General features: G+C 38.8%; 1 protein-coding gene across 1 annotated transcript; it reads left to right on the top strand.

Annotated features, from left to right (window-relative positions):
• The first annotated feature begins 530 nt into the window (after positions 1 to 530).
• LOC145555058 (uncharacterized) lies at positions 531 to 3697 on the top strand. Its single transcript, XM_081616247.1, has 4 exons — positions 531 to 744; positions 837 to 963; positions 1261 to 1420; positions 3015 to 3697. The coding sequence occupies exons 1-4, from the start codon at positions 628 to 630 to the stop codon at positions 3184 to 3186; spliced, it is 576 nt and encodes a 191-aa protein (XP_081472373.1). The 5' UTR covers positions 531 to 627; the 3' UTR covers positions 3187 to 3697.
• Positions 3698 to 12742: the final 9045 nt, after the last annotated feature.

Below are 12742 nucleotides of genomic sequence, written 5' to 3'. Positions count from 1 at the left end.
TTAACAAATATATTTAAAAAACTCTATAATGTTTTAATAAATGCTGCATACTGCAGCTTTAATAGTAATGAGATAGCATGATGGGGATTTATTTTTACATTTGCAGAAATATTACCGGAAATATTACAATGCATTGGCTGCAAGATTTAACCCTACACGTAAAAAAATCCTATGAAAAAAAAAAATTTATTTAAAAAATCCCCCAAAAATAAAGAAATACTGACCACCCTGAAAGTGGGTGTAAATGTAAATTGCTCCAAGACAACTAGTATGAATTTGAGATTTTGTTGCGTTTTCTAAATGATCTTGAATAGACAGCCACTTTCCTAGTAGCAACAAGAAAAAGTCACATCTCAAGAGAAGCTGATAAAACACATAACACATACATTGCATAATGCAATGAATCATTGCATAATGCAATGATTCATTGCTTTCAAAAAAGATGCATGCGATGGAAAAGTAATTTGGAATTGTAAAGCACACCCAAGCGAACACCAGTCTTCTCGGCAGGGCTGCAGAAATATGTGGGATGGGTTGTTTGACTAGATCATCTGGATTTTTAAGAGGATGAGTTTCCTGCAAAAGAACAGATGACAGCAGTCTGTCTGAAGAGTCTGTCAGGAGAAGATGGAGAAGCTGCTGTTCACTCTCGTAACTCTGGTCTTGGTGTCAACCTGCAGCAGTCAGTCTTCGTCCTGCAGTGATTATCCATGTCCGAAGTACCAAGTCATAGAGACGAACGAGGTAGGAATGATGGCAGTTACCTCAAAAACAAATGTTTAGTGGTTTCTCTATGTCAGTAGAAAAATGATTTCTATTTGCTTGCTGTGCAACAGGATTTTGAGGAGCGTCGCTATGTTGAAACTGACTGGATAACCGTGAGGCTGAGCAGCACAGACAGTTCTTCATTCTTGACTGCAACAAAGACACTGAGAGCTTTCTGCGACAAACAGAAAGCAGCGGGTAAATCAGGAGCTTAAACTTCATCTTTTTGCTTAAATAATATAGTTTTGGAAGCAACTTGTGAAGGAAGTAAAGACCAGAAGCACAAAAGCAGAACAATGAAATCAAAGTACCAGAGGTCAGGGTTTCCTTCAGTGTATTACAAGAAAGAGAAAGAGAAAGAGAAACCCCAGTGCTACCCACTGGAGCCAGAGTGCAGTTCAGGTGACAACAGCTGACGTCAAACTGGTATTTCCACTTTAAGAGGCTTTATCTACACATTGTTCTTCTCTTTGATGGTTTTGTCTTCTTTTCCAGGTTATGAGGTCATCGATGGCTGGCCCACACTGATAACCATAACAGAGGGTCAGACTCCTTCTACTTCCATGTCGTGGTTTCTTTCACCCGACTCGAAGCCTGAGATCACCGATACATCGGTCACAGTGGAGCACAAACCTGCCACCACCATCTATGTCCGGTGAGCATTGTTGCCTTGTTGGAACTCAACCCAGTAGAAAATATTTTTGTAAAAAAAGATGTTACAAGGTTTGTTATGTGCGATCAGGTGGAGCAGGCAATACAGAAACCAAGATAAATAGACATGAGTCGAAGATAAGGCTAATCACTTTAAGCATTAAAGTATTTAAAACCCATAAAAGTCCACCTGGGAGGGAGGTCTTCCACTGCGAAGATTCTGGGCCATTACCGCACCATCTCTCTCAAATCTAAAAGAAAATGCCTACGACCTGGTTCGAGGACCCTGAAAGGGTCGTCACACGGCGGCCATAGTAGTGTTCTGTGTGCATTGTGTTGAACCAAAACAACTTTTACAGGGCTCTATGCTCTTTGGGACAAATGACTGGGGCAAACAATTATGTACAAGGCCAGGAACACATAATTGCACAGGTGGACTAAACTGTGGTGAGGAGACTTCAGGTAAAAAATCCCAAGGGACACCCACAGGCTGACCAAAAACAAGCTTTTCTTTTTTATTGGTGTGCATTATAAGCACCCAGTGGAAAGGAAGGTGGAATGAAGGTCGTCTAGAAATTTTTTTTTTTAATTCATTTGTCTCAAAAAGAAAAGCATAGTATGCATTTATGTTTGCCTGCAACCCTAATGTTTCATTTCGTGGCTGTGCTCAGTCCATTGTCTGTAGTCAGTTTGTCCTGACTGGCTGAGTGGAGCAGCCAATCAGACGTCAGGATCTGTGGACGAGCCACACAAGTCCCGCCCACTCAATTTGAGTTTTTGACAGTTTACATTGTTTCATGATAACAGCTCTTACACAGGAGCCATGAACATAAATTAAAGCACATTGAAATAATTAAATCTATTTTCAAATAGAAGTTTTCTTTAAAATTATATTTTGGTATTAATTATTTCATGGGGAATTTAGTTATTTCCATATTTCATAATTTCATAATTAATTACTTATTCACGTATTTAATAATTTAATTACATATTTAATTATTGAGAGTTAAGTGTAAATGTTTAATGATGTTTTTAAAAATTATACATTTAATTAAGTAAAGCTGCAGTATGTAACATTTAATATATATTAAATGTTACATATTTAACACATATATATATATATATATATATATATATATATATATATATATATATATATATATATATATATATATATATATATATATATATTCTACATATTTGTTAAAAGTGTCAGCATGTCCTGACAGTATAACATTACAGATAATGTTATATCTTGTGAAAAGATCAGTCTACTCCACCACCTCCCTGAGCTGCTGTTGCCGTCTGAAGAAATGCACGACTCCCGACCAAAAACAGCCAATCAGAACCAGGAGGAGGGTCTTAGTGCTGTCTATAATCCTCCTATACTTGCTGCTCAATGTGCTAGTGACAGAAAAACAACTTACAGGAAAACTGTTTATCCCCCGTCATCCATAGCCATGCTAACTAGCCTGGGCATTCATAACGGGCTATGCTAGCTGTAGCGTAGCAGAGAGAAAGTGAGGAGGGTGGAGGAGAGAGAAGAGGAGATCAGCGGCGCCACACAAGGTTTCAACTTTTCTGTTCCCTCTCCTCAGGTCTTACGGTGGAACCCCAAGCCTCAGTACTGGTGAGGAAAACAAAAAAATCCTCAGAGACGCCTTGACTAAAGCAGGAAAAAAGTTTCTTTCTGACATTCATGTTGGGGCTCTCTATGAGTCGTACTTTGCTTTAACTCACCACAATGAAGTCTGGATGTACAGCGCCTGAAAGAAGCTGACTGGATGTGATGGTCCCCTGGGTAATGGCATCACTCTGGCTTAGCTATACCTATTTTCCTGTTTCTACCCTCTGTGTTAGTTCTCTAGGTTAGTTAAGTAGTACTCCAGTAATCCATGCAGGGTCATGTCAGGATTTTTTATGTACCTACTGCACATAAAAATCTCTATCTGTACTGTTTCTCTGTACTGTTCAAGCTGTAAGACATGAACATCGATGAGAACAACAGAAAGAAAGAAATGTCTTTTCTTATTCTTTTAATTTTTTTGGTGACAAAAAGGGGAATTTGAAGTCTTCTTTAAAGGATTTTCCCAAAGTTTTCCTGATTCAGGAAAATATGGTTTCAGTTAAACCAATTTCTTGGAAAGTCTTGACTTACTGTCTCTCTTGTAATGAAACTCATTCTTTATATAGTGAGAATTTCCTATGCTAATTGTGTCTGACTATAAATTTTGACTTAAATAAAGTGCACGTACTATCTAATGAAAGAATTGTGTTGATTTCAGTCTAAACGTCCATGGCAGCATAAAAACAATAGGTGTGTCTCCTTTGCAATGAAATGTAGTTATCATATCATTGAAGAGACAATTAGCAAAGATAACTGCCTGCCCTACCTTGAATAATGATATCAGGTGTCGGCTTATAAATAAAAGCAAGAGTCCCAGGAAACAGCACTCACTATTGACCAATAGTCTTGGATTTTTATGCAATCATTGAAACATTTTACAATAAATAGTAATACTATATAAATCGTTAACCCCTAAAATCCTGACGTACCTCTCTGTATCTCTAACATAGACTTAACCATGTTCCACTCAAAGATATGCAGTTTTTCTTGCAGCCTCTGGGGGGCGCCGATGTCCTTGTTTATGCGCTCTCTGCTCAAAGGAGGAGAAGCATCAATCTGTATGTAGCGTTTGTTTCTCTTAACCAGTGGTCCCCAAACTACGACCCGCGGGCCGCATCCGGCCCGCCTCCACATTTGGTCTGGCCCCCTGAACAATATCAGAGAGCATTTAGATTTTTTTTCATATGCCGTATTTTCCGGACTATAAGCCGCTACTTTTTTCCTAAGCTTTGAACCATGTGGCTTATATGTGGATTTCCTTCAACCACCAGGGGGCTCTTTAGCAGGAAGCGAATCATTCCAATTCAAAATTGGAAATAAAAGAAGAAAGAGCCCATTAAAACGGAATAAGGTTTTAATAGGGAACTGAAATTTGAGAATGTTGTTGATCAGTTAAATAGCATTGAGGGGAAAAAGAAGATTTTTCATTTTTTTTTTAAATAATACTGGGATCATTATGAGAATTTGAGGTAAAGATATTAGGATCAAGTAGATGGCAGTAGTTCAACAATAATGGATGCAAGCTGCCGTTGAAATCTAAGGAAGCGCCTATTTTCATTTAGCACGTGCTAGTAGCAGACATGAAGGATCAGCACTTTTACTGTTAGAGTTACCATTCGGAAACTATCGTAATCAGGTTAGTTAAATCTAAACTTGGAAACTTTTTCTTTTTCATCTGTAATAAATGTGATATTCAATTGACCTGTCATGACTCAAATGTTGGGTGTCCGCCCCCCTCTGCTGCTGCTGCATCGCTGTGGAAAACCTGGAGCGGCAGAGATAACCGAGGCTTATTTGTGTATGTTTACTGGTTTAAAAAGAAAACTTTGGGGTTGTGGCTTATAGTCCGGTGTGGCTTATAGTCCGGAAAATACAGTATTTATTTAATAAATAGTGTTATTTCCAGGATTTTTTTCTGTGAAGAACCCAGAAAGGGTTGTGCTTTCTGGAAAATTTTTACATTTAGGCACTCCTGCAAACATCACACTTTTTCTGTTACGAACTGACTCCGTCCTCTACCAGAGAAGGAAAAAGTTATGTAGCCCTCACAGGAAAAAGTTTGGGGACCCGTGCCATAATACCTCCAAGACCATCATCTCCTATCAGCTACATGTTCCTGTGACCACCTCATCAGGTGACAAATGGGAAGAATTCATATTTCGCCCTGTTGGATTCTAAAAAGGTTCTAAGAAGAGTTTCAAAATGCACAGAAAAAAAAAGAAATGGGTATGAGACCAAAAATATTGAGTAAGAAATTTATTGCAAACAACCATTAAACTGAAACAGGCTGTTTATCAGCTGATGAAAAGATTAAAACCACAGCCTTTATAAGCCCAAATCATCACATAAATGTGGATTCAGTGCTACTCACTACTTGAGGTGCATACTGTGATGCCAAGTTCAGCAGAAAGTTGGTTTGCTTTAAATGGGCTGATTGGCTAATGAAAAACTTTAAGGAACCCGTGCTAATGAAAGAATTACTGATCTCTTTAGCGGTACCAACAGCTCTGTCCGTTGCACATCTTTGTGAAACAAACTACAGATAATTTGTTTCACTATTGTACTGATGTACAGTACTACAAAGACTGATTTCTTTATTCAGATAATTTCCCCAGTACACAGACCATGCAAAGACAGGGTCAGCATTGTCCGGTGTGTGACACCGTCTTCTGGGTTTTGTACGTTGAATTTCAAACACGTCTGATCAAACTTTACATAACAGAAAAGCCCTTTTAACTGTTGCAACCAAATCCCCGATGATCAAAAGGGGAGGATCCACTTCAATAGTCGGTGCAGAAAGGAATAAACATGGAACCATTTACAGGACAATGCCTGAACGAACACATCAAAGGCAGCATCACTACGGCCAAGGTGTAGTGGTGGAGGAGAAGGCGCTGCTGAATGAAAACATTCAACGTGGTTACCGTTCATCCCCTGCACAGTGCAATGATCAATCTTCAGATGGGAGGAATGTCAAAGTAAGATCACGTTTAACAAAAGTCTATTGTATGTAATCATGCATATTCTGCTTTTATATAATCAATTCAACCATAACTAAGTTTTTCAGTGCTCCTAACACACATGTAAAATATATTTTAATGGATAAGATAGATTATTGTTTTAATATTCTTTCTCCAAACATACTTCTTCATGGCATACGTCTATAACTGAACAATACCTACAGACGTCTCAAAATGTGTTAAACTATTTGGCCCATTGCACTGCAATGCCAACATGTATTTACATCCCCATTTGAAGGAGTACATGTTGGAATACAGACCTTTTTGAGCCAGTATTCCAGTATTTGTGATTAAGTACTGAGAATGTTTAGTCACAAAGTCCAGATTAGGAGACAATTTCAGAAGAGTCAACAACAACTTAGTATGCCATGAACATCTGCCTCTGATACTATAATGACCATAATTTTACATGTGCAAATGATTGGAACTTTGTCATGATGACACAACTGATGCTTTATATAAAGCTCAGTGTTTTCACGTTGGCAGAAACACTTCTCCTGGAAATGTGTACAGCAGTCTGCATTCCACCACACAATCTTGGATGGGCTTGACAGACATGCAATGTTGACAATATATCATCAGATTTACCCTGAAAATTGTACTTTGATATGCAGACTTAAGTGTTAAGGTTACATCCCTAAGTTGAGCTAAGTGTGTTCGGTGCTGGATGGTGAATGCCAAACTAAATCTGTTCCATTTGTGTGACTTTGTAACATTAGAACATTTTTAGCATTAATGCCTGTTTTATACTTAAATCTCATTATTTCTCAATTAATAACACTGAGGGGTTTTGCCCAGGTCCTGGAAATAATAAACAGGTGAACAGAAGGTAAAATGGGTTAGCTACAACAGGAATGACAGTCAAAAGGCCAGTGCTCAACAGTTGATTTGCATTTGCATGGCTCCCAGCAACTTCATTTAAATATGAAAACCTCTCCTAGGCCCAAGGGGAGAGGGGTGATAGGGAAACACGGACACACAGCGCTTTTGACCATTCTTGGCAGTGCCCTACAATTTTCCACTCTGACAAAAACCTCTTGCCAATAGCCCTCAATCTCCATGCGCACGACAGAACTAGTTGAAAATCCCACTTTTCATGCAGTGAAATGTCCAGCATATCACCAGATATTTCAAATTAAATAATAGCTGTGTGTGACTTCCTGTTTGTGATGAAAATATATATTTTCACCACAATGTGTGTGTACAATAAACATTACATGATTTCTTTTTCAGAACGGCAGAATGTTACAAACCAAAATTTCTAGCAGTTTACAACCTAAGCAGTTGTGGCTAAACGGGGTAAAAACACGTCGGCTGATCAAATCCAAACATTTTCTCCATTCAGAGTGATTTCCTGGACTTCTGCAAACTGTTTAAATGTTTAAAAAAATCCTTATTTGTACACACTTCATTTTCCAAACATTTTAAATAAATCTTTAGTTGAGTTGAATTTATTTGTACAGCACCAATACCCTACAAATGTCTTCTCAAGGCACTTTACAAACAAAACATTCAATGTAACGATACAGGTAGTTACTTAACTCTGACCTGGAACGTTGGGTCAAACCTTTTTTTTTTTCACAGTCCTCTACTTCTACTTTGCAACATGATGCTTTAACATAAGTAACAAAAACACCTTCTTCCCAGAAGGAAGGTCAAAACAGGCCTTCATTTCTTACCAACAACGAAATCTGCAGAATGCGATGCAGCCGGTTTGCGAGCCAAGACGTGAACCTAAAACCACAGCAAACAAGTGAAAACTGACAACAACAGAGAAAAACCAGAGAGTTACACATCCAACAGGGAAAAAGAAGTTAAAAGTGATGAAAGAAAGCAGCAAAAGTGATAAGGAACCATTAACAAACACCATACACTTAATACTATATTTGTGGCATTGGACTAATTTGCGATGCCTGCCCCTTAATGGAGAGTAATGAGTTTATTGGTAGGTTCAGCTGTTGCTTCCTTTCCTCCAGCTGATCATTTCCTTTTAAATAGAACCAGAATTACTTTGAAATATAACATTTGCTGATATGACAGTACAAACTGTTTTTGTTTCAAACCTGACTCAGGATGAATTAGTTGTTAAGGTCAATGACTAACATTGCAAGTCGAGTCAGTGGAAGTCAATGACTTGATGCAGTCTGCTGGGTTTCTTTAGATAAAAATCATTTTAAACTACTTTGGATAATGAATTGAGCTGACTGTACCGTTTGATAACTAAGACCAATTTTAACATAGGTCTGACTGAATTTTTTTTGTAACACGTTTCAAGACATTTGTTGCGAATTGGCACTATATAAATAAATCTGAACTGAATTGAGCAAAAGATTTTCCCTGAGCTCCTTTGAGAATATTCTCAGAAGCTGCTGTTCTTTCCCCCCTTCATGTGTAGTGCGAAGATGGTTTCCACTGTTCTGATTAATGTATATCAGGGTTTATTTTGGTGTGTGAACTATTAAAATAGGCAGATTTTACCTCTTAAGACCTAAGGTTGGAAAGGTAAATTTCCGCAGGCAAAAACATACAAAAAATAAATCACTAAAAGCCTCACAGTTATCAGATTAAAGTGCAAACTTTTGGTACCTCTGTAAAGGTAAGACATCAAAGAATGGTTTCCTGGTGTCAGTACTATTGTAGCTTTTACCCTGTCTGAATTATTACTGATAAAATACAATCATTTTTGCATTTTTTTTAACTTCGCCAAAATGTTTTTCTAAATAAATATCGCAAAACATCACTCAAATGTGTTTTTCATATCAATACTGGGAATTTCTTTAAATTAAATCACTGATTATCATTGAATGACACTTAGTACATATGATATAACCATTGGTGATGACATTTACCCCATTTGTATGCAAAATGTACCATTGTGCACAGTATAAAATATATAATAATAATGAACTGAATGCTATTACTTTGAGTCCAACTGGAAAACATTTATTGTAACGCAGTAAAACAGTAAAAAAAAAAACTTTTTGAAGTATAGCTAACAAAGAATAATAATAATAATAATAATAATAATAATAATAATAATAATAATAATTAAAAAATAAAAGAAATATGAGTGTTTTACTACAAAGTAATGAACAAATAAATATGAAATCCTCAGTGGTGGGAAGTAACGAAGTACAAGTACTTCGTTACTGTACTTAAGTACAATTTCCGTGTATCTGTACTTTACTTAAGTATATTTAATAATGGGTACTTTCTACTTTTACTCCACTACATTTTACAGTAAGTGTCTCTACTTTCTACCTCACTACATTTCTACAAACTGTCTCGTTACTCGTTACATCCAAGTCTCATTGCGCTTTTTTCTGTTAAAATGTGAAGCTCAGGGACTTAAGGTGGCGCCGTAAAATCCAAGAAATAACGTGACTTATGTGTCTGTTGTCACCCATCGCCTCCCCCTTTACTCGCACGTGGAGCTCCAGACATGCGCAGTGGTTTCCTCTGAGCGGGAGAAGATATCTGTCTAATCGTCAGTAATACAATAGCACTGCATAAATCATGGATATGGCGACATGTAAAATCAGCAGCACTTCGCTTTCACAGACGGTGGGGACTTTGTCCAAATTTTAGCATCACTTGGAAGGAAAGGTTAAAGAAAGATAAGATCTGTGGACGTGATGCTAGCAAAGCTAGCTGTACAGAGACACATGTTGCATCTGCGATTAAAAAAAAGTCACTCATGCGCTGAATTATTGTGTGGAGGTGTTGACTGAGGTGTCGCATATATGGGACAACGCTGTGACCAAAGTCTGCATGGACCTTACCAAGCTCCACCCAGAAACGCCCCTCGAAAGTCCCACATGGCTGCATGTCTCACAAACAAAGCCTCGCGGAGCTTAGTTTCTATGTGTAAACATGGCGTCTTTCATTTCGACTGACTTTCTGCAGAGTATATCTGAGTCGATTAGTGTAGCATTTCTGCCGGATTTTCAAAAAATATCAGCCACGATAATGGACAGGGGAACCAACAAGTTCATGTCATCTTTTTTGGACGACATCAAGGTGTTTGAGCCATGTGATGCCTCCAACATTGTGCGCTTGGCAGCTAAATGCTACCGGTCGATGAGGAAAACAGCAGATCCTCACACCCTCAGCATAAATATAGCTGTGGACAAGATCACTGATGCCTATTGTTCTTGCAAGACTGGGTAAGTCGGGCATTCATGGTTTTGAGGGTTACTTTTGAAATCACTGATATCTGTTGTTGGCAAATGTTTGAGTATGCCTAGGCCTGATACACGGTACTCGGTGCTAGCGTGGCTAACACGATTACAGTTTAGTAAAAAGCCTTTTCAGGTAAAATAAAATCTTTAATGTATGTCAGATACCGTACACATTGCATATTGATCTGTTCAGCTAACGTAAGACTGTGTAACAGACAGGCTTCAAGGTGTAGAAGTTGTATCGGTACTGCCATTATGCTGTACTTAGCTAAAAGGTTTTCATAATGGATGTGTTTATTATTGACTTTCTTTTTTTCATTCACTAAACACAAAGAAAGCAAAACAATAATACTTACACCAGAAGACACTCCTTTGTACTTATTGATCCTACGACGGTTGAGCTGCAAATGCGGTCGTGCACAAGCTTTGATCCAAGCAAGGCTTTCCGTTTCAGATTTTGGAAATCTGTGAATTTTATTTCCACAAATACGATCAGGATACCTGACATCGCCTGTGCAGATACCCCACTGACGGTGGAGAACCATTCTTTTTCGAGTCCTGACACAAAAACTTTCTGCCGGTCTGCTAGTCCACAATGTACATTAGCATGTGTTTACTACTGTAGCTTGTGTTTGTGAGACGGTCACGCACGTGGTAGCTGTGCTGTGACGTGAAATGGGCATTAGCCAATGAAAAGCGGCCCCTGTGGTAAGGTCCATTGATATGACATTCAGGAACAATCCGATTCTTCTGGACGGATCTTTACTAAGGTTGATAGGACTGAAGCCTCACTGAGAGCCGTACTGTGTTCTTGTAATGCTCTGCGTGTGTACACTGAAGTAGCTATTATTTTATTTCATTAAAAAATATATAGATTTATTTGATTGGCGAATAAATAAAACAACATAAGAACACAAAGCATGCTCATTGCTTTTTGTTTTGTCACCTGTCATGGTGGCAGACGTTGCAGCAGGAGGGTGGATGAGAACAGTCACCTTCTCCTTGGTTACTTCTTGCTTATTGTGCCTTGGACAGTGTTCATTGAACGTTGTTTACTGTTAATTGCTAGGTTTAATAGTGCAGACAGTTATGGTTTCTGATATTGGCACTATTGGCAACTGCCAGGGCGTTATTTTTTTAGGGATGGCATGAGACCTCTGCGGATTGTGGCACAGAGATGGAAACAAAACAGAATGAAGAAGAGTTTGAATTGATACTGGTTAAATTTATTTCAGCTCTAAGTATTTAATATCTAGGTGTTTTTATGGGAATGTGGATCTTTCAGATCAATTTGAGAAGCACGTTTGATAGGTAAACTTAATTTTATTGTCATGTAGCGCGGGGTGCTGGTCTTGGTCTTGATTTGGTCTCGGGTTCGGTGGTCTAGACCAGTGGTCCCCAACCCCCGGTCCGTGGACCGGTACCGGTCCATGGACCAATTGGTACCGGGCCCGCAAGGAATAGTGAAATATTTCCGTTTTATGTATTATTTGAGTCTGGAGGATCTTTTATTTTGAAAATCCTTTAACCGGATTCTCTCGGTTACTTGCGCTAACACTGAGGCCACAAGCAGCAAAATGAGTAAGAAACAGATCAGATGTCTTTGGAAAGTTTCTTTGCGAAGGAGAAAAGGCCCAGAGAAGAGACAGGAGAATGGATTTATCCCGGACCGGTAGGTGAGTCCCACGTTACAAGCCCGCTCTGCGTAACATGCGGCGACCCGCTGCTAATGAGGCAATGGAGCTTCAAGCTGCTTCGCCACGTAGAGACCAAGCAGGCTGTGGATATAAGCAACACTTCGGGTGTTATTGTCTCCCATCACTCCCAGATGGGACCGTCTCGTTGCAGAGAACAAGCTCAGGGCTCCCGTTAGTCATTATCGTGAGTTAAAGTTTTGAAAGTAAAATGTTCGTTTTTGTGGCGCATCTGTATCTTATTTTGAAGGGATATATAAACGTTACCATAGCGACCAGAGTGAGAGAGTTTGGGCTGCGGTCGAGAGGAGATGAGTAGAGCTTGAGTCTTAAGTCTGGTTTAGACGGAAAGATTTAAGAATTGTCGGCCGATTCTCCAAACCTCTGTGACCACAGAGCTGATAAAAGTACAACAGGTTCGAGTCTCCAAGGCAGGAGCAACACGAATCGATTCCATCCCGATTCCAGAGGATAATCCAGTAAAACTCCCAACATAGCGGGAATTTAGAATAACCAAACACGGATGACAATGTAGAAGCAATAGTGATAGTTTGTGGACTCATTTGAATAAAACAAAAAGAAAAGGCGGTGGATGAAAGACGACGGGAGCAGCCGCTCTATTTGCTGCACTATGATTTGGAGGTGAATATGTTTTTTCATAGTTAACATTTTTAACTGAATAAACATAATAATGACCTTTAGATTTAATAATAAACATTTTCACATATCATCTCCGATATCCAGCGGACTCAGTTGCGCGATATGTCAGCTGTTTGGGATTCCCCTCTGTTATGACGTCACCGC

Source organism: Poecilia reticulata, chromosome 15 (genome assembly GCF_904066995.2).
Source record: "Poecilia reticulata chromosome 15, P_reticulata-male-v2, whole genome shotgun sequence".
Lineage (NCBI taxonomy): Eukaryota > Metazoa > Chordata > Actinopteri > Cyprinodontiformes > Poeciliidae > Poecilia > Poecilia reticulata.
Note: the sequence above shows the minus strand (reverse complement) of the source record. Positions and strands in the feature narration are given on the sequence as shown.

Bases quoted from the DNA above. Each gene is read 5' to 3' on its own strand.
- LOC145555058 (XM_081616247.1), top strand. From the start codon at position 628: ATGGAGAAGCTGCTGTTCACTCTCGTAACTCTGGTCTTGGTGTCAACC. The intron at 964-1,260 runs GTAAATCAGGAG...CTTCTTTTCCAG, and splicing joins CGACAAACAGAAAGCAGCGG to GTTATGAGGTCATCGATGGC. The intron at 1,421-3,014 runs GTGAGCATTGTT...CCCTCTCCTCAG, and splicing joins GCCACCACCATCTATGTCCG to GTCTTACGGTGGAACCCCAA.